This window comes from Tiliqua scincoides, chromosome 8, assembly GCF_035046505.1.
Source record: "Tiliqua scincoides isolate rTilSci1 chromosome 8, rTilSci1.hap2, whole genome shotgun sequence".
NCBI lineage: Eukaryota > Metazoa > Chordata > Lepidosauria > Squamata > Scincidae > Tiliqua > Tiliqua scincoides.
The window spans coordinates 14,366,032-14,393,137 of NC_089828.1; the positions used below are offsets into that span (position 1 = coordinate 14,366,032).

The 27,106-nt window shown below is 42.9% G+C and overlaps 1 protein-coding gene across 3 annotated transcripts in view; it reads left to right on the forward strand.

The window, feature by feature from the left end:
* DMXL2 (Dmx like 2) overlaps positions 1–27,106 on the forward strand; it is a 94,953-nt gene that overhangs the window by 64,672 nt on the left and 3,175 nt on the right. Inside the window, exons 27-45 of one of the 3 annotated variants that reach the window (XM_066634827.1) lie at positions 1,078–1,208; positions 1,731–1,979; positions 2,928–3,065; positions 5,522–5,563; positions 6,761–6,942; positions 8,076–8,206; positions 9,585–9,670; positions 10,363–10,564; positions 11,306–11,423; positions 12,795–12,857; positions 13,245–13,331; positions 13,442–13,563; positions 15,068–15,221; positions 17,470–17,530; positions 17,686–17,813; positions 21,110–21,187; positions 23,247–23,338; positions 23,824–23,876; positions 26,761–26,978. In XM_066634827.1, coding sequence (XP_066490924.1) covers positions 1,078–1,208; positions 1,731–1,979; positions 2,928–3,065; positions 5,522–5,563; positions 6,761–6,942; positions 8,076–8,206; positions 9,585–9,670; positions 10,363–10,564; positions 11,306–11,423; positions 12,795–12,857; positions 13,245–13,331; positions 13,442–13,563; positions 15,068–15,221; positions 17,470–17,530; positions 17,686–17,813; positions 21,110–21,187; positions 23,247–23,338; positions 23,824–23,876; positions 26,761–26,978 — 2,335 coding nt within the window. The remainder of the gene's footprint in view (positions 1–1,077; positions 1,209–1,730; positions 1,980–2,927; positions 3,066–5,521; positions 5,564–6,760; positions 6,943–8,075; positions 8,207–9,584; positions 9,671–10,362; positions 10,565–11,305; positions 11,424–12,794; positions 12,858–13,244; positions 13,332–13,441; positions 13,564–15,067; positions 15,222–17,469; positions 17,531–17,685; positions 17,814–21,109; positions 21,188–23,246; positions 23,339–23,823; positions 23,877–26,760; positions 26,979–27,106) is intronic. The other 2 variants (XM_066634825.1, XM_066634826.1) reach the window with 2 other exon arrangements.

A 27,106-nucleotide genomic window follows, 5' to 3' on the forward strand; every position in this document is an offset into this window, starting at 1 on the left:
CTTCAACCACACAGTCCTCCCCCCTTTCCAGTATCCCATCTTCCTGCCTATTTGGAGCAAAGTACTAGGTCTCTCTCCTACCCTGAGCCCACCCAGTATTTCAGCTCTGTATTTTCAATGGTGGCTGAGCTAGGTGCTATGCGACCAGCCTGAAATTGGCTCATGACCCACCTAGTGTGTCCCAATCCACAGTTTGAGAAACACTGATGTAGTCACTAGCTTTCCATATTCTTATTTTGCTCATTATAGCATGCATTTGTAATTGCAAAGTTGATTTTGAGATAGTGAGATCAGAAGATAATGACCTGTAATGATGATAGCTTTTCATTTTAGCTATTTCTTCCAGCTGAAATATTAAAATAAAGAACCCCAGTACCAGGTTCCTCTATAATCTAATAGGTGTAATCTAAAGGATAAAATAACTTATCTATGAAGGCATTTTTTAAAAAAATAACATAAGAGACTTCCTGCCTTATTACACAGGCCTACAAAATTGAGGGTCAGAAAAGTTTTTCCCAAACTTTATGGTGGTTTAATATGAATTTGGGGTGCCGATTCCAAAAATGGTATCCGTTTTGCCCTATCACTGTCTAGTTATGGAGATATAGTATAGCCTCATTAGTGAATGGTTCAAGCAGCTTCCTCATGAGGAAGCCATGGTGTAGGCTTCCTCATGAGGAAGCTGCTTGAACCATTCACTAAAGAGGCTATACCATGTCTCCAAAACTAGATGTGATAGGGTAAGAACATAAGAACAGCCCCACTGGATCAGGCCATAGGCCCATCTAGTCCAGCTTCCTGTATCCCACAGCTGCCCACCAAATGCCCCAGGGAGCACACCAGATAACAATGCCAACAGGTAAAATGGATGCCATTTTTGGAATCGGCACCCCAAATATACCCAGGAATTGGTGTAATGTTTAAGGAAGCAAAATATGTGTTGGCCTGCGTTATCAATTAGGATATTACTTTATACCCAAAAACATATAGTTAAAACTAAAAATAATAGGTAGCATTTTCTGTGATATGATATTCTGTAATCTCACATTAAGAAAAATTAAAACCTGGATTTTTTAGGAGTCAAACCGAAACCAACCAATTTACAGGGATGGTTTATCAAGGACTACTATTGAGTGACCGTCGCAGACTGAGGACAGAAAGCATTGAGGAACATGCTACACCAAATTCATTGCCTGCTCAGTGGCCTGGTAAGTAAAGTAGCATTTCCTTTAAGAAAAATCACAATGTAGTCATACAAGTTCCTCTGTAATTACATAGACTGACTTTGGTTTACTGTGATGTCTGCATTGCCAACCACAGGGCCGTGGGAGGGTGGCAACAGAGAGTGGGTGAATCGTGCCTGGGAGGGGGGCAGGATTGGCAGCAGCCATACACACTGTTTCCTATCCCCTTTCCTGGGCCTGTCTGCCCTCACAGGGCAACGTGGACTTGCACCAGTAATTTAGCAGGTTCAAGACCGCGTCGCCCCATTGAGGCAGCCGATACTTACCCCCTGGGCAAGGGAACAAATGTCCCCTTACCTTGAGGAGCCCATCTGCATACAAACTTCCCAAGTAGGATACAGTACAGGCTGCTCGGACCCTCGGCAACTGCATGGGGGGTTGCACTGGATTGGGCTGTCAGTTATGTATGTTTGGCTCGCGTTTGTAAAATTGTATAATATATATGAATGCTGTTCATCAACACTTCTTCGCTTCTGGTTTTTGCAGGTGTGAGCTCCCTTATAAATCTCTTAAATACAGCCCAGGATGAGGACCAGCCAAAGCTCAATGTCTTGCTCTGTGAAGCTGTTGTAGCAGTTTACCTCAGTCTGCTTATCCATGCTCTTGCGACAAATTCCTGTAATGAATTGTTCCGACTAGCTGCTCATCCCTTGAACAACAGAATGTGGGCTGCTGTCTTTGGAGGAGGAGTAAAACTTGTGATAAAACCAAGAAGACAGTCGGAAAATATTCCAGGTAATATATTTCATAAGAGACTATAGATGATGGAAAAAAGCCCCAGACCTGGAAATGTGTTTTAACCCTCAATAACGGAGTTACAAACTTTGAAGGAATTTTTTCCTTTGTGTAGAAGGACTCAAGAACTTCAGCATATTCTACGATCATGTGAATTAGCAAAATCACCTCTCCTTATTCAAAGCTACATGAGTCTTAACAGAAGTGTAAACAAAGAATGTTGACTCCCACTTTTGAAGTTATCCCAACATTCTCACAGGGGAGGAAGTCATTGTTTCAAGTGACACATAAACCGTGGTTATCAGGTAGATTATAGCAGTGCCATCAAATTTTTTGATGTTTTGGGAAGGTGGCTCCATTACAAAACAAAGTATTTTGGCAAGCTGCCATTCCTTCTCCATATTCTTCAGAGTCTTTTATGTAATATTATATTATAGAGAGAGAGAGAGCGTGCCAGTTAAGAATTACCTGAACAAAATCTTAAAAACTAATATGTAGGGTTTCCAAATTCCGTAAGAGTGCAGTGCATGCTCTTAATTTCGTGTTGGATCTGGGGTTTACATCCTGAGAATGTCAACTTTTTCAACGCTGCTTGTTCTTATGTCTGTGGAGAATGATTCAAATATATGTGGACAATGTCTGGTTACATTTCAAAGGGTCAGTTTAAGAATTTAATTTAGGGAATCAAACTTGCATTAGGGCATTTCCTTTGACAAACCAGAGTACCAGGCAAACTTTAGTGACTTTGCTTAGCTTATATAACTTTTTTCCTGAGTGTAGGAGATTTTGTTTTTTTTTTTTTTAAGTGTTTTATGCTATCATATCTGCATTATGTGCTGTCTCAAAATTCAGGCATATGCAACTCTAATTTATTTACTGCCTCTGATTCTGAACTGTGATTGTTTAGGTTACCATCAAGTAATCAGTCTCTTAACCTGTTCAATTCAGATAAACCACAGTGCTTAACCTCCAGCACAGAAAATGTAGCTCCCGCAAATAATCCCCAGTCATCACACCAAATTACTTTATCAAATAGCAGTGAGGTTTCTGCTGTTTGTGACACAGAACATCTATGCCAGAGGGATGGTGAGAAACTTGTGTGCTGATTGCAGTGTTTTTTTCTGTTTGAAGTATGCTTAAAAGTCAAAATTTGGCATGGATCTTTGCTTTTATTTATCATTTTTGGATGATACTCTTCTCCTTTTCCCCCCTTCCATTGTCTTTTTTTTTTTTGTAGTTGGAGATTTTAATGCTGCTTAGTCATAGTGGAAAAAAGTCTTCAAATGGAGATGAAGTTGCAGTTCAGTTCAGTTGCAGTTTTTTAAACTATTCTCTCCATTTAAAAACAAAATGGTCATACTTTAAATGACATTATTATTGATGACCGGACATCATGTGGTATGTCTGGGTTCCTACTTGTTTGCACGATCTGGCCAAGTCTGATTGGATTAAATAGTCCCAGTGAAGACAATGTTGGTGATCTTTTGGCCATAATTAAGGAAGTAGGAAGAGGTCTGTGAAGGTGTCTGGCTACGGTGAGTGGCCAATCCAGGGCGGCTGTGGCTGGCTGAGTCATCGGGCTGCCCAAGCTCTCACAAGAACTCTCCCTGCTGGGAGATTATGGCAGCAGTCCGGAAAAGATGGGGACAGGCGCTGTGGCTGCTGACTTCAAATGGAGCCGTGTGGCCACAGTAGAAGGAGCCTCAAGAACGAAGGAGCTGCCTCTGCCTCCAGACCTGCCACTGGCTGGCCATTTAGGACCTGGGCAACCTGGAGAAGGGAGTCAATGGGGAAGACCTCCTTTCTACTCAGTTCAGGAGGCTGATCCCCGGCAAGCACTCAGTCTGTCAAGGGCTGTCAAAGTGGGATACAGCCAAGTGCCTCTACCTCTGGGGGCAGACAGAGGTGCAACTTGCAACATCCCCCCACTCTTTCCCAGAGGAACAAGGCAGGCATGTGCTCTCCCTTACCAACCCCATCAAAATCTGGGCACCTGCAGAAACCTACCTGGACTGGACGAGGCCAGAGGGCACCATAGCCATCCACCGCAGCATTCCAAAGACTTTATCAGTCTTGACCTGAAAGAGAAAAGAAACTTGTGTTAGAATCCATGACCCCAGCTCAGTGACAGAAACTTGGGACAGCTTACAAGTGTTAAAGTGGGAATAAACCACCCAAAAGCATCTCTGAGTCTGTTCCCATCTGACCAGAGAAAGGAGCTTGCCATGTCCCAGCGATTCCCCTTGAGATGCCCCCCTGACCTTGGGGCACAGGACATGATGAGGTTACAGAATTGCATGCTCTCCCCCTTCCCTTCTCCTTGCCGTCTCCTTAATACCCTGTTGAATGTTAACTGTGGTATAGCCCAGGGGTACCCAAACCCCAGCCCTGGGGCCACATGCGGCCCTCGAGGCCTCTCAATGCAGCCCTCAGGGAACCCCCAATCTCCAATGAGCCTCTGGAGATTTGTTGGAGCCCGCACTGGACCGACGCAACTGCTCTCAGCATGAGGGCGACTGTTTGACCTCTCATGTGAGCTTTGGGATAAGGGCTTCCTCCACTGCTTGCTGTTTCATGTCTGTGATGCAGTAGCGGCAGCAAAGGAAAGGAGAGCCTTGCTTTGTGTAAGGCCTTTTATAGGCCTTGAGCTATTGCAAGACCTTCATTCATCCATATAAGTTTTTTTCCCCAGCCCCCGACACAGTGTCAGAGAGATGATGTGGCCCTCCTGCCAAAAGCTTTGGACACCCCTGGTGTAACCTATGCTAACATCAGGCTTAACCTTTAACAAGAATTTGAAACTGGTTTGCAAACTGTTTAAAACTAATCCTAGTTACTATCAAGGCACCATGCTTAATGGTGATAAGGGATGGGGGGAGCAAGCTTGCCCTTCCAATTTTTAAACTCTTTTTAGGGAAGTAGAAATTTTATCAGAAGTGGGTGAAATTTTTGAAATTATCCATCAAAAGAGTAAACATAGCAAGTGCTCACTTAAAGTTGTTCAAAGTCATTTCGTTATAAACTTGTTGAGAAAAAAAAATTGATTTCTGGTCAGGGCCAACTGTCTGTGTGGAGTTTGCACGGTTTCCCCATGTCTGTGTGGGCTTTTTCTTGCCTGGAAAGCTCAGTTATTTCAATGTTTAATATTAGAATTGTTTTGGTTCTTCATTTAGAAATTTGATGGTGTTTTTGTGGCCAGAAACATGCCTTAGGAATGCAGCTCTTTTTTACGTATATCAATTAACTGACAGTAAAATTGGTTTCATTATAAGTCGTTTTACTTAAAGTTTCGGTTTCCAAGAACCTGTTGACAACTTTAAATTAAGCCTTGCTATAGTAAAAATGAAATAAGAGTGGGTGTGGTGTGGTGTGTTTTGTTTACTGCTTTAGGTAGTCTAGGTAGACTTACAAAACTTTGGTTCTAAGTTTTAAGAACAATTAACTACTTTTTTATTTTTCTTTTAAGAAAAAAAGGCATACATTTTATTAATTTCCGCAATGTCTTCCTCCCTTCTAATGAAGATAAATTTCTTTAACTCTAGTAGCAGATCCAGTTTCTGATGATACAATGGACAGTAATGAAGGTCTGTAAAGATGTGTTCTCAGATGAGAAGCTGCTTGTGTTTAGGGTCCAGAAGTTGATTAGTTTGACTCCAATCAAGTAATACCTCAGTGTGTTCCCGTGATCAAATATTGTCAAATATTCCACTAAGCCAAAAATGACCTTTGTAACCAGCAGTATAGTAAACCTCATATTGATAACCTGCTGTAATTCCTGACATCTCCAAACAGGACTACCAGGTTTGGAGAGCAAAAACAAACATTACAGTCATAGAGGTTGCAAGTGACCAGGATTAGCTCCAAGGATGTGCAGTGGGTTTGATCAAGCTCCTGCGAGGGTCAAAACTCTAAAAAAAAAAAAATACTAGAAATTCCAAGCATTAGTTTTGATGCTTTCTTCATTGCATTTAACTCTTCACTTACGTTAACACTTAAGCTAACCTCAGATTGCTGTCAGGCATGACTACATTTTTGTCAAAATAAATGTGTTTTATCCATTGAGTCGTGCCCAACTCTTGATGACTTTACAGAAATACATATTTTTTACAGTGACGACAATTTTTTGTTGTTGGAATAAATGTCTAATCTATTAAGGATGAAAGCATTTTTCGTGTTCCCCCCCCCTCCCACTAATCTTGACATTTTAAACATGCTTGGCTGATATTTGACAATATTTGACCAATATTAGACAAGACAAGCTTGTGGAATATTTTTACTCACTAAGTCGCAGCCTTGCGTGGCTGGGAGAGAAGAGCTGTACTTCTCAATCTGAGCACGTTTGAAATAAAGTAAGTGAAATCTTCTGTACTGCCTAGCCAAAAACATATTTATGCATATTGTTGACATTTTAAGAAGCACGGAAGTGAAATATTCTTAACTCAAGGATTTGTAAGAGGTTGCCTTCTTAAGAAACCACTCAAAAACTATAAGTTGATCTGATGTAGCTTCTTGAACCACCCCTCTGATCGTTTTCTGCTTTTATTATTATTGCACATGAAGTAGCTTTTCTACTTGAATAGGATTTGTCTGAAGATTACAGTTATTTTTTTTAAAATTGTGGACTAGGATTAGCACCAAATAGTTTAGCACTTGTTTTCAATCTAACCACGTCTCTTGCTGTGCACTATGTCACAGTTGAAATCGGCACAAAATGATTTAAATAACGTTTAAAGTGCCAGTCTGCAGCTATAGCTGTAACTACCTAAACTTTCTGTATTTAGCACCTCCGGTTGCTTCCGAAGAAATGGATAAGCATCGCCGTCGATTCAATATGCGGATGCTCGTTCCAGGAAGACCAGTGAAAGACAGTGTTGTTCCTCCACCTGTGCCTGCGGAAAGACCAACCTATAAAGAGAAGTTCATTCCTCCAGAACTCAGCATGTTAGACTATTTTGTTGCAAAGGTAGCCCATTTTGTATAGTATAAAAGTGTCTCGCGTGCACATACACATGAATGCAAACAAGCACAAAGGAGGCAGTGTTTCTGATATGCCTTTCCTGTTCAAACTATAATTTCAGGGAGGCAATTGCTGTGTGAACGCATAGCACCTTGTTAATAGATAAGATTTCTGATTGATGGCCAGAATTGGGGGGCTCCTGAAGACATTTCAGTGGCAGAGGTTGTAGTTGCCCAGGGCAAACCTTTGCAGTGCAAATGCAAACCAGAACTTGTTAGTAGAGCGTTGGCAACCTTCAGTCTCGAAAGACTATGGTATCGCGCTCTGAAAGGTGGTTCTGGAACAGCGTCTAGTGTGGCTGAAAAGGCCAATTCAGGAGTGACAATCCCTTCCACACTGGGAGCAAGTGTAGTCTGTCCCTGGTCTGTCTCCCTGGCTATGGGCCTTCCTTCTTTGCCTCTTTGCCTCAGACTGTTGGCCAAGTGTCTCTTCAAACTGGGAAAGGCCATGCTGCACAGCCTGCCTCCAAGCGGGCCGCTCAGAGGCCAGGGTTTCCCACTTGTTGAGGTCCACTCCTAAGGCCTTCAGATCCCTCTTGCAGATGTCCTTGTATCGCAGCTGTGGTCTACCTGTAGGGCGCTTTCCTGTTATCTCTGTTAGCAGAGATAAAACCGCAAACACTACTTTGTCTCAGACAAGGAACAGAAGAGCAGAAGCCCTGCACCCAAGGGAAGGGGAGCAGGGAAGTTACCTGTTTCAATTATGAACATCCCTTTCTCTACCAGCTGCCCCTGAGTGCAACCATGAGAGTGTGGTGGATCAGATGCAAAAGCACTTCCTTATGTCAGAATTGCCAGTAGCAAAGATGGATGAGATGCTCATAATGGCAACCTAGAAGTGCTCTGTGTCCCCCTTTCAGAAACTTTTATGTCAAAAAGTTGTTCTCTGTTGTTGCACAACACATGGAATTAGGGCTGCATTCCTATACACGCTTACCTGGGAGAGAATCTCATTGAAATAAATTGGACTTCTGTGCAGATACAAGTAGCTTGCACTGTAAGTAACTCTTGTAAAAATAATATGATAACCTGGTGAAAGAAACCCATATTCGACATCTATTTTTGTCTTTATATTTGCAGCCTTTCTTTCCTTTATCAGACAGTGGCGTGATATACGATTCTGACGAAAGCATTCATAGTGAGGATGAGGATGAGGATGCTTTCTTTTCTGATATCCAGATATCGGAACACAGGGATGCCAGCTCGTACAGGTAACTGACCACAGCAACAGGGCTAAATGGCAGGGATACAAAATGTCAAGACTTTTTGGCATTTCTTCTGATGAAAATGAGATGCAGTGAAACCTTGTTTGGTTATATCTTAGTATGTAGTTTAAAGCAGTCAACCTTCCTTTCTTCTATCACAGTTGCGTATGTAGGGTTCACAGAGAGTCTCCCTTCCATTCAGTCAGCCGGATCATGTGGCTGTTTACCCTGTCATAAGATTCACTGAGTTCAGTGAAAGCGAATTCCTAAATCAGTGTGCCTAGTAACCCTTTGCAAACTTTCTTTTAGAATCAGGTCACTGATCACAATGGAATTGCTGTGTATCCATCCATAGGATCAAGCTATAAATGTTTACAAGAAACATAAATTATGCAACCCCCCAAGCAATTTTAGGCCCAAATCTTAACCAATTTTCCAACTCTGATATAACTCTGCCAATGGGGCATGTGCTGCATCCTGCAGTTGGGGGGCCATCATGGAGGCCTCCTCAAGGTAAGGGAACATTTTTTTTCCCTTACCTTGGAGCTGCATTACCCTTAGGTCAGTGCTGGAGAGTTGGTTAGGATTGTGCCCTTAATTGTTTAATTTTATGCCATCCACAGGGTGTTTTCGTTTAAATTGTTTTTAACGTTTTAGCCTTTTGTTATGTTTTTAAATCTTGTACGCTACCTTGGGTGACCTTACCAGGAGAAAGGCAGGGTATAAATTCATTAAATAAATAAATACAGAGCATCCCATGTTATCTGCAGGAGTTCTGTTCTAGGGCACCCCACCCACCCCCATGGGATAAGGAAACCTCCCCCCATGGGATAAGGAAACCCCATGAATGATCAAATCATCGGGTTTGGGGGCTTTGGAGGCAATTGGAGCTGTCCTCCAATTGCCGCTGTAGGGACCATGTGGGTTCATCCCTGCAGATTCAGGGACCCACAGATAATGAAATCCCAAATCTGCAGATACAGCAGGCCAACTGTGTAGGAGATAGCTGAAAGATTATAATTCCACATGAGATGCCAATCAACATTCACTTATAACTTGAATTAAGTTTTTAGGTCTGGTACATGCACTTCAGAGAAGAAACTTAATTTTCCACCTGGGTTTCTTTTGCCTTTTAATTACTGAAATGTAAAAGAATATTGTTCCCTGATGTTTAATAAACACACTGTGAACATTTTATTAACTTGTCTGTGAAAGATAAACCCTCAGATCGTCAAGTGCAATCTGTGATCATTTAGCTTTTTGCCTTCAAATTCCATTTGTTCATTTTATTATTACTTTTGGTACACCCTTCTTACCCTTCAAGAGTGTAGTGTGTTTCATGCATTGTATGACATTCTAAATTGAGGTTTTCATTTTCCTGCAGCTGGAGTCTTATCCGTTTGGCGATGGTAAAGCTAGCTCTGAACAATATAAAGACCTTTTTCCCCATCGCTGGTTTAGAAATAGCTGGTGAGTTGCACTGCCCTTGATATAATTTCATGCATAAATGGGCCAACTGTAAGAATCAGCCTTGACATCCTAAAAATTTTTACTTGAAAAGAAATCCCACTTAATTCAGTGATACTCCTGCCACAGTTTCCTCAAGCTCCTACTTGTCCAGCTACTCCCTACTTTGTCACTTTCATTAGCCTTTTAACCACCTTCCTCAGCTGTTCTCCCCCACAGCAGAGGTTCCCAAAATGTGAGTCATGGCACACTCACAGGTGCACCATGGGATGTCCTCAGTGGTTCCTCCTACTTGCTCCCTCGGGTGCTGCCGTCTTGGATCTCATGAAATCTTGTGATGTGAAAAATGTGGTGTTCAAATCTCAAGGTATTACCATCTTGGATCTCACAAAATTTCACGGGATTGGGTGCTGCCATCTTGCATCTCATGAAATCTTATATATTCAGGACCCTCTTCCCGGACCTCATCCTGCTCTTTCATGGGGTTTTAATTGAGCTAAACAAATCACTTTCCCTTACGTCACAGAAACTGCAAACTTCTTAATTCCTTATCCAGTGAACGTTCAGTATCCCAGTTCTGCTTCAGAGGCCCAAGTGCATAATACTGGTTTTGCTACAGGGATTTCTTTTTGCTTCTTACTGTCCATGCACACGGTTTTGAGGGAGTAGTTACTAAATGTTATATTTTTGTTTAGATCTTCCAGTCACATCGCCACTGGGCATCGCTGTGATAAAAAATTTGGAAAACTGGGAGCAGATCTTACAAGAGAGGATGGATCAGTTTGAAGGCCCACCGCCAAATTACATCAATACCTATTTCCCTGAAGTTGGAACAGGAGCCGGAGCTGCCGCCGCCAGAATAAAAGCAATGGTGGACCCTGAAAACACACCATTCAAGTATGGGAGTCTTGTTTTTACTAGAAAGTGACTATTCTGACTTTTGGCAAGTGAAAAAGTGTGCATGATGTCATGATAATCTAGACTTGCAAGGCTGCTGTGAACACAAAAATTTCACAATAAGTTCTTAATTAATACAATATTTGTTTTTTTCCCCAATATTTCATTTTTGCATTTTCTTTTTTTAACAAAATGGCCAATTTCAAATCAGAATGGGATTTTTAAAGTATGCTCTGTCTGTCTCCGTTAACAGCAATTCACAACACTGCAATGGTAGCAAAGCATAAAACCTAAAACAGCTTTTGTCATTTATTTTCTGTGCACTTTATGTGGTATGTTGGTGATTTTTGTTTCTTTTGCTGTTTTTCTCCCATTTAATTTTATGAAGGCTTTAAAGGAATGCAAATCAGTTCTAATACATTGTTCTTTTATGAGGGCTCTTTGTAATTACTCTTCAGGATGTCTTGATTTCTGCAGCACTTTAGAACTTTCTGACCTGTAACCCTGAACAGCCCATAGTTACTTCCAGTCATTCATTCTCAGGGTGAACTGCATTGAGTGGCACTCACTAGAAGGGTGCAATACATTGCAGTGTCCTCTTACCTTCAGTACTCCATTCAGTCCCAATTAAAACATCGTAGAACTTTTTCTCTCTCTTTTGGACTCATTTCATGTTGTTAAAAAGATACAGAATTCTGTGCTAATCATTTCTACTCTCTCCCCTTGTTTTTTACCCTGTAGGTCAAAAGATTTTTCTGCACTACCTGCTAAGAGACTGTGGCACTTTCTGGTGAAACAAGACTTGCTGCAGGATACCTTTGTCCGATATACATTCACTAAGAAAAGAAAGCAAAGTGAGGTACGTAAAAGAAGTGGCAAAGCAATATTGATTGCAATTATAAGAGTTCTGTTCCATTGTGATGTGGCTATTTGTGGAATGCTTTTCATACTGATTGGTTTTTCGACTCTGTTTCATTCTAGCAATGAGTGAAAATGAGCCTGATGGCTTACTGTGGTTTTACATACATTATTATTTCATCCACTCACATTTTCAGTGCTAAACTTTGCAGGACATTAATGCGTGTGTGTGTTTTTAAATGTATATCTAAAACATCAGGCTGATTATGTAGGTAGATCATTATTCACTGGCTTCTGAATTGCACAGACACTACTGGTTGCTCATGTAGAGTTTACCTAAACCTTGAAGTCAACAGGTGAGCCTACTAATACATGGAGCTTTGTGTCTAACAGTACAATACAGGGGGCCCCCATATCCACAGATTGGCTTATCTGCAGATGTGGGAGGGTCCCCCAAGCCCCACCCCAACCCTCTGGAGGCAAGAGGAGCTGTGCTCCCCTCCCAGGCTCAGCCTCTACCAGGCTGGGACTGACTGAAAATAGTGAAAAACGCCACTTCTGTTTTCTCCATGTAAACTGGAAGTGACATTTTAATGCCTTATGAACCTGAAGAAGCTGAAGAAGCTCCCTATTCCTTATTAGGCATTAAAAATGTTGCCTCTGGTTTTCACAGAGAAACCGGAAGTAGTGTTTTTGTTTTTTGCTATTTTTAATCATTCTGAGCCTGGCGGAGAATGTGGGTAGACGTACATGGCCTCTACCAGGTTCAGAAGTATCTTTGGAGGCGAGGGGAGCAGAGTTCCCATCGCCTCCAGAGGGTATGAGTTATTTCCTGCTTCCTTCTCCTACCATGCTCTCCCACCACCTTCCTCCCATCCTCTCCCTGCCCAGGAACACCTCCCCCCCCCCCCACAAACCTCTCCGCTGCCCGGAGCTCGTCTCCTGCTTCAGGAGGAGTGTGACTGGCTTGCGGCTGGCACTGGGGATCAGCGTGGACTGGTGCTCGGCTAACGCCAGCACTGACCCAGTGCTGAGTGTCTTGGGCATGCCTTATGGCACATTTCCAACACCCATTTCTGGCATAAGGCTGGCACTATGAGCTAAGGATTTGGCTCCAAACCTCGCGTATGTATATATTTTTCCATAGTTTATTTGCTGTGCCATACATGTTTGTGTTTATCCAGATGGCATTGCATTCAGAGCAAATGTGTTTAAGCTCCTTGCCCTTTAGCTATACAAGCTATACATCTGTCATTGTTTGCTGATGTAACGGGATGGCCTTTTAAGTACTAGTTGGGAACGTTATCATTTCTTTTTTTTTTTGTATATTTGTGCATGTGTCTTGTGTTTGTGCCTGTGTGGTGTTGTGTAGTCTGTAGAAGATCGTGGGAAGCAGGTCAAACAAAAGAGCGTAGCAGAAGATGGCAAAGACAAGGTAGTACCCCGTCTCCCAAATTCTTTGGCTCACTTTCAAAACTTCTGCAGAGCTTGCTTTTCTTTCTCTTGGTTGCTGGAGCGAAGATAACACGATCTGAGTAATCTCTCTGGCAGATTCCTAATCTGGGTACTAATGTGGGGTATTACTGGGCACCTCGGATCACTACTCCCTCCCCAGTTTGTGTGTGAGTTTTGGAAATGTACGTCTTTTGGCTTCTGAAACACTAAGGAGAGCCCAAGAGGTCCAAAGATGAGTTTCCAGAAGAATGCCATAGCTATAAACCAACCTTGCATGCCTCCTTTGTTTCTTTTACAGTCTCTCTGCCATAGCAAAGCATTTTGTTGAATCTATTTAATAAAATATTATGTTCTAATGTTTTTGTAGGTTGAGGCAGAACTCGGATACCCAGGAGGAAGAGCAAAAATTATACACAAGGAGTCGGATATGATCATGGCGTTTGCAGTCAATAAGGTAAAACCATCCTTTTGATGGGAAGTTATTGCTTCTCAGTGTAATCTAACATTATACTTGCTATGCAGGGTATAAATGTAAGCTGTGGTATTTCAATTTTTCTTGTACAGGCAAACATCAATGAAATAGTTCTTGCTTCAACGCATGACGTTCAAGAACTTGATGTTTCAGCTCTTTTGGCTGCTCAGTCATATATATGGATTGGAGAAGAGTTTGACCGAGAATCCAAAAGGTTGGATAGTCTTCCTTTGAAGCTGTATTTAACTCTAACTGGAGAGCTGCATACAGAAAACCTTAAATATAAAATAGTTATAATCAGTTTTACTTGAGTAATTGTTCTGCCAAATCCCAATCCAATGGGCCTCGTGCCTGCTTAAGGCTGATCTGTCCCCCTTGTACAACTCACCAGTGCAGTAAGCAAAAGTCAGAGTCCAATTCCAGTCCACAGATGCCAAGTAAATGTCCCATCAATCAAAGTTGCCAAATCAGAGTCCAGAGCCAATAAGCCAAGTTACAGTCCAAGGTCAGGTTCCAGGTAGGTCAGTCAAATCTGTCAGGGTATCCCAGTCAAAGGCCAAAGTCCAGTCACAGTCCACAGTCAGATTCCATAAACACAGTCAGTCAGTCAGTCAGTCAGTCTCCTCTCTTACCTCCAACCTACACTCCTTCAAAACCCACCAACCCTTCCTGCCTCAGGTGCTCCTTATATCCCTGAGGGCCCTATTGCCTTCCAGTGGCTGCAGCTGTGCAGCACACTCTGCTGGATGCCCAGGCCTTACCCTTAAAGGGGCCACTGCTGACACCACATCTACCTCCTCGCCAGTTCTTCCAGATTCCAATACAGTAATTTATTCAGGCAGTATGAAAAAGTGCATTTGGCTTTCTTCTTAGATGGGGCCATGTTTATTTCACAACAGATTCCTGGATAAGATTGAAGGTGAAGTGTCTCTTCTTAAATGGGGTCTTTCACCTACAGTTTTGTTTTCTTTTAATAAGTACAGGGGACCCTCAATATCCGCAGTTTCAGGACCGGTGGATTTGATCATCTGCAGGTTCTAAACCCACAGATTTGGGCCTACCTGGACCCTCCAATCGAAACTTTCTCAAATTTCAGAATACCTTATATAGGCATAAAAACATCACTTCAGGTTTCCCTGAGAATCAGTCATTTAAAAAAAAAAATTGGGGGGGGGAGGTGCCTGAAACAGGCATTTTGAGGGTCAGCCTCCTCAACCCACAGATCTATTTCCGGACCCAACCAGAGCACAGCTCCAGTTGGGTTTGGAGGGTTTGGGGGGTGCCCAAATCAGCAGATTTGAAAATCTGTAGCTTTCGTTATCCACGGGGTTTGGGGAATGGAACCCCCGCAGATAATGAGCTTCCTGTACTTATATTCAAAATATATACATATTTTAAATATGTGTTGCCCAATTAATTTGGCTATAAGTATCTTTTTATTTGATTACAGGGATTTTTAATCCATTTATCGAATTGATAGTTCAACGCTTGCAGCCTTTTTCTCTCCCCCTTGTATCATTCTGTTCTAATCCCCTACTTTTTTTTTTCCTTTTTTCACTCCATGTTCCCTCATCGTTCCTTTTAGCATTCTCTCTTTTTTTAAATGATTATTAAGAAAAGGACAAAGGAAAATGAAGTGACTTTGCATTCTAGCAAAGCTGATGTTTAAAATAATTCCTAGAAAGTAGTATTACAATGCTCTGGTTTCCCTCTTGCAGTTCAGATGATGTTGACTTCCGGGGGTCCACCACCACGCTTACTCAGTCCAGCGCTGCATCTTTTGCAGTGACTCAGATGCAGCCTGTTTCTTCCTCTTTGACTTCATCTATGCCATGGTTAGGCAGTGGGCAGACCAGTACTGGAGCCGGCGTGGTAGGTGGTTCGTTTCTGCATCGTGTTCTAGTAAACTGCAGCACAAAAATATGAGGTGGTGCAATGACCACTAGATGGCAGTAAATGCCAAATAAATTGCATGTTTTACCCTGTTATAGGAGATTGTTATGATCCCATAATTTAATGGCTATGTATGGTTTACTTGAACAACTTAGTATACATTACCATATGTTCCCCTACCTCTTAATGATACCCTGTTCTGCACTGATTCAAGCAATGCTACAGCGGAAGGAGATGGTAGAGTCTTGTGGGAGTAGAGCCCTGTACCATCCCAGGCTGGGGGTTGAGGGAGTTACAGGATCTTGTAGGATCTTTAAAAAAAAATCATAAGCTTTTGTATACTAGAGTCCAATGGCATGTTCTGCCCTGGATGGAGTAGACTCTAACCCTCCAAAGTTGCGGTTGAAATACTGTGAGTCCTCAGTATCTGCAGGGGAATCTGTTCCCAGATCCCCTGCGTATATCACTTTCTGTGGATAATTGAATCCGTGGGGAGGGACTCAGGACCTCCTAGAAGTGTCTTCCAGTCACATCTGGGAGGTCCTTGAGGCCTTCCAAACTCAAGGTCAGCACCCACATTGCATCAAATTCATGGGTGCCAACCCTGCGGATAAGGAGATCCCGCTGCAAACTACTCTATCTTTTAAGATGCTACAAAATTCTCTCTTGTGCTTTCATAGTCAATTTGCATTTGTTCACATGGTAGAATTTATTGCATCTTATGTTTTCTTTTCTTTTAAAAACAACATGCTTTGCTGCTTGCAAGTTAAAATAATCGCTCCTGTGATTTTAAAATCGTCCCTGCTGTGGTTTTAACATTTACTATTTTAGCTTTCTGATTTCACAGTTACTTAGGGCCAATGAACATCCTACACAGTTGGCATGTGAAGCTTGCTTTTAATTGTTCCCTGTGGTGAGTCCCATCATGTGAAGCCGTTTGCCGCATGGATCAGGCAGTTTTCTCCACACCACTGCAAAAGGTTTTTTTTTTTTTAAAAAAAAAAAATGAAGATCTGAGATAAGAGTGGAGACAATTGCCTTATTTCCATGATGAGTTGTTACCTATGAACGGATTGCCACCTAGAGATAGCTGACACGCAGAATGATGGAACACTGACTTCAGCGTTAACCATAAGAATAACAGAATCATCAAAGAGTTGGAAGTGATCCACAAGGTCATCTAGTCCAACCCATGCCTGTAGCAGGAAATTCTCCTAGAGCAGCGCTTCTCAACATTTGTCCCTTGCCATATCACTTCTCATGGTTACCTATTGGAAGTAGCACTGAAGGTAACTGGTGATGATGTCATTGCAAGTTACTTCCAGATTTGGAGGCCAGCTGCAATGCAACAAACACTGGTAAGAGGCTCAGGGTGGATTGGAGGGCTTTTTAAAGCACACGAAATGTGTCCTCTGGAGTTCTACTTGCCGAGCTAAGCCTCCTACTGCTGCTTGTCACTTTGCATTGCTGGTTCTTCTACCAGGCGACAGAGGTCTGGGGTTCTGTGAGTACCACTGAACACCACCTCAAGTTCCGCCAGTGATATGAGTACCACTGGTTGAGAAGCTGTCCTAGGGCATCTCCAGCAGGGCATCCTGTTAAGCCTTGCTTGAAGATCTCCAGTGAGGGAGAATCCACCACCTCCCTTGGCAATCTTTTCCACTGCCCTATCAAGAATTTCTTCCTGGTGTCCAGCTGGACATACACGTACATAACATACATACCAGCTCTGAGTGGGGAGATGAGTCATTTCAAAGTTATTCCTTTAATGCTTCAGATAGAAAATAGTGATTCTCCCTTTATTCTTCTAGTCTGATCCTGTAAGAATGGAAGTAAGCTTCACTGAATTCAGCGGGGCTTAATTCCAAGTAAATACTCATAGAACTGCAACCTTTGGACCAAGTTGCATGTAACTCGAAATGCGTAGCATTGGCCCAGGGTGTGTAATTTTCCTATAATACCCAGAAAATAGAATAGAACAATTAGGGGCTTCAGGACTGTGTTACCACTGTGGTTTCGATTCCAGTTGTACTTGTGTACACACCAGTGTGGTGGTTCAAAGAGGAAAAATAAAGCTTCTGTTACAAGCCAAAACCAGGGAAAAGACATATGAACCCCGATAGACCCTTTTTTCTGCCATGAACTTAACAACTGTACTGTATTTTCATGCAGAGTGTTGCTAAGTTGATTATAATGATGATGCTGATGATGTTTCTTTTGCCTGAAGCTCATCAAACGAAACTTGAATAATGTGAAAAGGATGACATCCCATCCAGTCCATCAGTATTGTAAGTAATTTCAATTTAGCCATTCTCACTTCCCATTTTTAGGAGGACTTGACCCAGAGCTCTGTAAAATTGTGTTCTTCATACAGTTTTATGTTAATGTTATGGTCTCTCTCTCTCTCTCTCTCTCTCTCTGTTTATACGTGGGTGTTTTCCAGACCTTACGGGAGCCCAGGATGGTAGTGTCCGAATGTTTGAGTGGACAAGGCCGCAGCAGTTGGTGTGCTTCCGGCAAGCAGGCAATGCAAGGGTCACTAGAATGTATTTCAATTCTCAGGGCAATAAGGTGAGTGTTCCTAAGTGCACTTCTGAATAAGCCCTGAATTGTTCTGCAGATGCTTTCATTTCATGAGAATATAACCAGTGACCCTCTGTAGAGAAAAGAAGAAAGAACTGTGGTATGGGAGAACATAAATATGGCAAGAATCTGCAGGAGTTCTTTTTTTTTAAATCATTGCTAAAACAAAAAAAAAAATCTTGGTTGCTTTCAGAAAGCGTTTTGAAGAAATGGATATTCATGCACAATTGTGGGGATTACAGAATTGTGGGTCCTGTTAGTGTGGAGTGGGTTTTTTCTGGGTGTGACTCTTTTTCTCTCTGAATGATTTGGCTTTGTCTCTACTGCTCCAGGCTAAGAAGTTACCCACCCATTTTAGTTCCTCCCAGTCAGTACAATACAGGAAATTTTCTACTTCCATGCACTGCATGTCAATAGTGAACACCAAAGGAATAAACCATTTGGGGGGACGGGACTATTTGCTTATCTAGGGGCACCAATCAAGTTTGCTGAAGGTCTTGTTCCCTTCCCTGTTTCCTTTGACATGCTCATATCTGACCTCAGAATGGGAAATAATTTTGCCTTCAAACTACTTATGCCTTTGTGTAACATATTTTGCATGCAGAAGGTTCCAAGTTCAATCTCCGGCAACCCCAGGCTGAGCTGGGGGAAAAAATTCCTTCTTGAAGCACTGGAGAAACACTGTTTGACCAGTCATTGAAGATGAGTGTGAACTAACTGAGCCAATCGGTCTAACTTGGGTCAAAACAGCTTCATACGTTAGCCCCTTTTTATCTTGATTTTAAAGAATAATAATAATTTAAGAGCTTTCTTCATGGAGGAGAGGTCCCAACTTGTCCACAAAGCTTATTAGGGAACCTTGGGACAGTCATTTTGCTGCCTGACTTCCTTCACAAGGTAGTTGTGAGGCTGAAGTGTAGACCATGTTCTCTCCCTTTGAGCAATTTAGAGATAGGCTAGAGTAGGAAGTACTTAATAACCAATAGCTTTAATTGCCAAGTTAAAAGGCAGTGTACTGCAGAACACTGAACGTGGTGGGGAGAGACACAGGCAACATGGAGAGCTATCAAGAGACACTTTTAACTTTCAGCCTGAAAAGGGAACCCCTAAGGCAGGGGTGTCAAACTTGTTTCATACCAAGGGCCTAATGGCATTAATGATGCCTGCTGAAGGCTCAAATTGATGTCATTAGACAACTCATAACCAAAAATTAGCACTTTTTCTCACATGAACTTCAAATGACGGAAGAGAAAACACACAAATCTTTATCATATTTCAAGATATGGGAGAGCCGAATTTTCGTGGAGGCTGCCCTTTTAGCAGGAACACCTCAACACTGCTCAGCAGCTGAGAGCCTGAGGGCCGGACAAAAAGCTTCCACAGGCCGCATCCGGCCCCCGGGCCTTATGTTTGACACCCCTGCCCTAAGGCATCTCACAACAGAGAGAATAATTAATATGTTGAATACAATCAACACAGAACAATTAAATCTAAAAACTAAAATGAATTGAAACAACCAAGAGTATCCAATTAAGAGCTATCCATGCATCAGAGAAAGCAGTCAACTCAGCAAGGATGAGCAATGCAACTAAAATTGCCTGATGAAATAAAAACAAATCTTTGCCAGTTATTGAAAAATTGATAGTGAAGGGCTTTGAAAATCCATAGGGCCACAACAGAAAGGGCTCAATAAAATTGGTTCCAAACATATCAAGGAAAGCACTTCTTTGTACAATTTGTGATCTCGGCCGCAGGTGATGGTGGCTACTGGCTTTAAAGGGGATTAGACAAATTCATGAAGACTGGATCTGCCAAAGGCTAACTGTTGTGCTAATGGGATGACACCTTCCAGTGCATTCTGACTTACCTTACTATGAACAAATACCAAGGAGTGGCTAATTGTGGGCTGGCAGGCACATCTGGCTGGCATGGTACCTAATTGCCTCATACTGTCATCTGTGGTGTCAGCATAGCAGCTGCAAAATTGCTGCTTAAATTTCAGTAAGGCTCACAGAACAATGGTTACGAGCCATGATCACTCTGTAGAACCACAAAGAGCATGCCAGTGAATACCAGTAGCTGGGAGCAACAACAGGAGTAGGCTATTCTAGTCATGGGATTGGCAAAAGGCACCTTTTTGGACATGGGATGCTTGATTGATTGGATGGACTATTGGCCTGATCCAGCAGACCTATTCTTACGTCCATAGGATGAGTAGAACTCTCATCTTCCTCTCTAAATGCAAGGCTATAAATACTTCATGATGTCTTATCTCTTTAAATTAGAAGAGTGGTTCTTGCCAGTCTCCAGTTGGGCTCAGCTGGGAAGTGTTGGTCTGCTCCATGCGCAGAATGTGAGAAGGAACAAAATGTTATGTTGCAATATAGATTATGCGAATTAGGAAACAGATACTGTGAAGTTCCTGAGTGCAGCAGGAACCCAGCTGTCTTAGCAGGACACCGGTTGTTCCATAGTTCTACAAGGGAGGTGCTGCCAGTGCAGTGGGAGGAATATTTCACCCATGCTGAGTTTCTGCATTAGACCAGTCTGTCTGTTGTGTCTTTTGCAGGACAGCTGGTTCTTTGCACTTAATTGGATTACACAGAGATACACCTGACCAGTTTTGTTATAAATACGTTTGCTTGGAAATAAGTCCGAGTGATGCCATCAGAATTGTTCAAAGTCGATGACTCTTCCTCGCCCACTGAGCAACCTGTGGGATGGAATAGTTAAATACCCCATTGCCTGTGGCTCCAGCCTGGCATTGACTGAATTCCCACACTTGGCATGGCCGTGGTCTTTGGAAATAGCACTTGGTTCAAAGAGGAGTACATTTTATTAGCCTATCCTGTGAATAGCCTTTACGTGAAAACTGCTATCATGTCTTGATTGAGCTTGTTTGCAACCTGGTTTCTAGTGCTTGACCTTATTCTGAGTCAGACTTTTAACTCACCTGCAGTGATTAGCAGAAACTCTCCTGTGAGGGGCAGAAAAGGTCTTTTCCCAGCTCTGCCAGCAGGTGCCAGACGTTGACCCGGGCACCTTCTGCACGCCCAGCCAGGATGAGCTGCAACCCTTGCTCTAAACATCCCCATATAAAAAGCTCCAAGAAGTTGCCCATGATATTAAAAGAAATCAAGTGTGTCGCCTGGCATATTGGATATTCAATCTAAGCAATATAATTGGCTCTGAATACTGCAAGCTATGTTTTAATTGTTCTTGATGCATTTTCATCAAGCTGTGAACGTTGCTAATGGAAGGAAGGAAATTTTTGTCTCTTGTAGTGTGGTGTTGCTGATGGAGAGGGATTCTTAAGTATTTGGCAAGTGAACCAAACTGCAACTAATCCTAAACCTTATTTGGTAAGTAATGGAAACAGTTCTTGGCGTTTTTATATTGAACATCTCTTATTTTGCAGTGTTTGGAGCAGGTCATAAGACATTTAAGGAGAGTGGTTGCTTCCATTTTATTTCCAGTATACTATATCCAAATTTAGTCTTAAACGGGCAGAGTTGTTTCTCCAGCCTTTTATTATAATGATTACTCTTTATATTATATATCAAACAAATACAGTATACATCATCAACCCACATCAAATGGAAACAAACCTCTGCTTGTTCTACTGTATAATATGTTATCTTTTTAGGCGGGTTTGGGTGGGGTGGGGGATAGATATTCCATGCAGAGGGGTTGTCCCTGCTGCTAGCCTTTCATAACCAATGCACAGAGAACAAAACTGCTTTTGAGGCTCCCCCAGCAATCAGGATATTTTCAGCAGACCCAGGAAACTGCAGAGAAAGGGGGGAGGTTTGTTGAAATCTGCCCCTCTCCCCTTGCATGAACAGAGCTATTTATATTTGCAGAAGTGCTAGTTGGGATTCCAGACCAAATGACCGTGTCTGATTTTGTCCTTCAACTGCATTTCAGGACGTGCTTGAAACACTGAAAAAAAAACAGTTGGAATTGATTGCTCAGTATGTCCAAATTAAACAATGACAGAGTTCCTTGTCATAACGCCGTACAAATATCTGCACATTCCCCTTTCCAGTGCACTTTTAACTGCAGTTTGTGCTCTTTACCCATTGGTATGTTCTCTGTTCCAGAGTAATTGAAATTGACTTGAGCCCACCATGAGCAAAGGGATATGTAGTTACATGCTAGAGAAAGCAGGCATTGCGTGGCTGCAAGCAGAGAGACCCGTAGAGAAGAGCTTAAGGCAGTGGTTCTCAAACGTTTTAGCACCTGGACCCACTCTTTAGAATGACAATCTGTAAAGACCCACCGGAAGTGAGATCGTTAACCTGGAAGTGATGTCATGACTGGAAGGACATCATCAATTTAGGCTTCAAAGCTAAGCTATGATAGGCAGCAACTGTTACCCTGGAGATGCCTGATCTCGTCTGATCTTGGAAGCTAAGCAGGGTCAGGCCAGGTTAGTACTTGGATGGGAGACTGCATGGGAATACCGGGTACTGAAGGCTTATACCATAGTCTTTCGAGACTGAAGGTTGCCAACCAAATAGATCAGCCAAAGTTCCCATCACACAGCGCGCTCATGCTGTTATTTTGCAAAGCTCAGAATTCAAACATTCCAGCTCGGACGTCAAACCAGAATGCAGACTTGGATCCTTCTCTAACCACACCGTTCCCCCCCCCCCTTCCAACGTCCCAGCTTCCTACCTATTCAGGGCAAAGCACCATGCCTCTCTCACACTGGGAGCCTGCCCTGCCCAGCAGCTCTGTACCCTGTATTTTCAGCTTTGTTTTTTCAATGGCTGCTGAACTAGGTGCTACACGACGCGCCTGAAATTGGCTCACAACCCCCCTAGTGGGTTCTGACACACAGTATGAGAAATGCTGGCTTAAGAGGCTCTCTTGAAGTCATCTGTACCATTGCCCTTCATTGGGGGTGTCTCTGGAAGGAGCACATAAACTATAGTCTGCAGAGTAGGGGACACCACTTCTAGTAGACCACTGATACTGCATAACTGATGGAGGCAAAGTGCTCCCTGGGAGATGGAGGATATAAGCTAAGGCTTGGGGGATTCTAGAGCCTCTGCTCCATAACAACCTCAAAGTTGTTGCTTGAATTGAACCTTTGAACTGGTTTCTAGTCTTTGTGGTGCAAGTTGCTGGAGACAAGAGACCAGCTCTGAATTTCTGAAGTTGAAAAAAGCAGCTAGTCCTTTCAGGCTGTCAAATTTTAATTATCTTTCAGCTCTCTTGGTAATTGTACCAAAGATTACAATTACAAATGGAAGTGTTAATTGTGTTCTTTTTCATTTCCTGTACTGGATTGCTGACATGATGCTGGTAGCAGTAATTTGCATTCCAACTGTTTTGCTTATGAAATGCTTGGCAGTTTCGTACTATGTTCTTGATAACCGTCATGCCTCTTGTGTTTGTTTGTTTTTTTAACAGAGTTGGCATTGCCACAGCAAAACCACAAGTGACTTTACATTTATTACCTCTTCAAGTCTAGTAGCCACATCTGGGCAATCCAATGACAACAGGTGAGTACACAAGGCAAGCTAGAGGTAGTGTGCAGCTAGTGTCAAGCTTGTTGAATAACCGTAAATGAAAGCCACTGGTTGTGCACCAGTTCACTGCAGGACAGGCTGGACCCCAGAAGTGCCCACTAGAGTGCATGGGGGCAGGAGGTAGACAGAAGATCCCAAGACAGGGAGGCAAGTGGAGGAATGGGCCGAAAGGTTTGACATCAGGGTGGAAAATGACAAATCAGGCCAGTCATGACTTCTGCAGAGGGAAGAGGTGAGCCTGCACTAGGCAGATATGGAGAAGGTACCGTGCTTGAAGGAGAGTCCAATGTGGAAAATCAAGGCAGAAACACCCTCAGGACAACTGAGAATAGATTTCAAGCATTATACCTGCTTCAGCAACTTATCTATTGGCTACTAAACAGAATATGACATGGAGCTACTCCCAGCCCTATCTGAGATCACGCTGACTGTTGCGGTTTTTGTGTTTTCATCTGCAGAAACGTGTGTTTGTGGGACACTTTGGTGTCACCTGCTAATAACCTCATACATGGTAAGTTTTGTGTCACTATCATTTGTGGGACACATTGGTTATGGCATGTTGCCAGAACTTGGCATTTGGAGCCTTTCTTGTTTCCATACTAGATGAATTTCAAAACTGTGTATTCTAGAAAGAAAATATCTATTGTTTTAATTTCTTGGGCAAGTTTTATGCAAGTTTGGTTGACCATTTCCATCAGTTAATGGACCAAACCATCCACTAAGTTTGCTTTAATTGGGTAGCAGCCCCGGTCATGTTGTTTTTGTGTGTGTTGATACATTTTAAGCCACTCTGAGTGCTCTTGGAGGTGTGAGGGAGGTTATACATCTGTGAAATATATTGTAAGACTTTGTTAAAACAGACCCTGACTGCTGCTTCTCCCACCCACCCACCCTCTCACCCCATCTCAACTCTTGCTGAGCAGAGATATCTTTTTCTGCAAGATAAACCTTTTGCCCTCAGACCCCATTGTTTGGAGAGTAGAACAGCGTCTGAGCTAGATATTGACTGTCCCTGCGCCTAGACTCAACAACAGCTAATCAACGTGATAAGAGTACGAGCACGGCCAAGTATGCAGTGATGATGCGGCCTCCATCATGACAGCTTGTTCTCGGCCAGAGAGTATCAAAAGTTAAAAGAGAGGCTAAGTCACAGGGAAGGACAAATGCAAGATTGTCTTGCGAAGACGCTGGCGGACCCACGAAGTAGCTGAACATGGTCCCAGCAATGGAACTGCAGTACTAGATGGGCCTTTGGCCTGATCCAGTTGGGCTCTTCTTACATACCGTATTTTTCGCTCCATAAGACGCACCTGACCATAAGACGCACCTATTTTTTAGAGGAGGAAAACAGGAAAAAAAAATTCTGAACCAAATAGTGTAATAAAATATTTAATAAACTATAACAGAATAACATTTGAACCATCCTCCCTTCTTAGGGTGAATGGGATCATAAACTGGCATGAAGATCCCTCCCTTTATTAGGGTGAATGGGATCATAAACTGGCATGAAGATCCCCCCCTTCATTAAGGTCCCCAACATGCACTCTTTTTTGCAGTATTCGCTTCATAAGATGCACACACTTTTCCCCCCACTTTTTGCGGGGGGAAAAGTGCGTCTTATGGAGCGAAAAATACGGTACTTATGACATGCTGTCCTTTTTCGCAACACCTAAATCAGCTTGCAGCTTTTCTGAATCAAAGTAGGGAAATAAAAGTGCAGGATCTTAGAGAAATGGATGACAGTTGTGTCGTTAGGAAGTTTAGAGTCCATCTGGATTGGTGAAGAAAGGCTCTTCCTCCCATAGAAGGAAACCTAATGCTGAGCACTGCTCAATCCGCCCAAATTTGCCTTGATAGGAACCTGTTGTTGGCCTTTTGAGTTCGATTCCATCCAGGTATCTCAAAGAAATTCTTGATAGTAAAGTTTTAATCTGTGCACAAGTAGAGCTTGTTTGCACTGCCAGGCGTCCCACTTACATTTCCCAGTAGAGAAATGCCAGTGAAGTTTGCTATAGAGCACCATGAGTTCCTGAATTATCCTCAGGCTCATATTCAAATCTGGCTTCTTTCCCTTTAATGCTGACCAGGGTAGAAGTGGTTCTGTCTTTGGCAGAGAGGAGGGGGAAGGTGCATCCCCTTCCTCTCTTCCATCTCCAGTGTGCTTCTGGTTTGTCTCAGGAAGAAAGACCCCTTGAAAGACAGGTTTCCCAAAGGGTCTTGCAGGGGGAAGCTGATGCCATCGCCCTTGATTCATAAGTATTAAAGAGAAGGGGACAGGTTTGGGAGAATAGGAACTGCACTGGGAGGATTGGGGGGGCGTAAATTTGGATTTGCTTGGCAAAAGAAGCCAAGCTGTTTCTGAGCAACTGAGAAGCGAGCAAGGAGGGCTTGTCATCTCTCATTTCCAGCCGTCATTCATTCAATTACAAGACTCACCTGCCTAGCAAATCTCAGTTACCCCCAGGAAGGCAAACTGAACAGGTCGAGGTCGTGCAATAAATATTTCTTACCGCTCTACTTCTGTGTGAAGTGTGAAGCTCTAGCAATAGGTAACAATAATAAAACATGCAATGTTCAAACATAATACTTAGCATTTTTATGGAACTTAGCATCATATAATGTGTAAAGAGCTTCACCGGTTGTGATGTAATTTTGTTACGTTAATGTATTCTTGATGTGATCTTGATGTAAGGCATGTACCTATTTTACAGATTTTATTGTTATTGTCCTCATATTGCAGCTGAAGCTGAGAGGGAATGGCTTGCCCAAGGCCATCTACCTAGTGTACTTCATGGCGGGGGTGATTTTGCAGCTCAGTTAGCCACTGTGTTAGACCAGCTTTAATGTCGTGCCCCATAATATATGTAGGCGCATGTTTAGTGGTTGTGTTCTATGACACTGCCCCATTCAGGTGGCAAACAGAATCATTATTCATCTGCTTCCTGAGCCTAACCATGTATAATAGAACATAAGAACAGCCCCACTGGATCAGGCCATAGGCCCATCTAGTCCAGCTTCCTGTATCTCACAGCGGCCCACCAAATGCCCCAGGGAGCACACCAGATAACAAGAGACCTCATCCTGGTGCCCTCCCCTGCATCTGGCCTTCTGACATAGCCCATTTCTAAAATCAGGAGGTTGCACATACACATCATGGCTTGTACCCCGTAATGGATTTTTCCTCCAGAAACTTGTCCAACCCCCTTTTAAAGGCGTCCAGGCCAGATGCCGTCACCACATCCTGTGGCAAGGAGTTCCACTGACCAACCACACGCTGAGTAAAGAAATATTTTCTGTTGTCTGTTCTAACTCTCCCAACACTCAGTTTTAGTGGACGTCCCCTGGTTCTGGTGTTATGTGAGAGTGTAATAGCTGAACTATTGTGCATTTTTTAGCCTTCACCTGTCATGATCATGGTGCCACAGTACTCCAGTATGCGCCAAAGCACCAGCTGCTTATTTCTGGAGGCAGGAAAGGGCACGTGTCCATCTTTGACATCAGGCAGAGGCAGGCCCTTCATACCTTCCAAGCTCACGACTCTGCTATCAAGGCCCTTGCCCTCGACTCCTCCGAAGAATGTTTTTCTACAGGCTCTGCAGAAGGCAATATGAAGGTAAGATTATCCAAGTTTCGGCAGGTCAAACGTTCTGGAAGCATTGGGTGGCCCTGGAGGCTTCTTCCAGTTCGTGCTGAGCCGGCTACCCCCTCTACTGGCCTTCCCAGGCCTCAGAATGGCCTGCA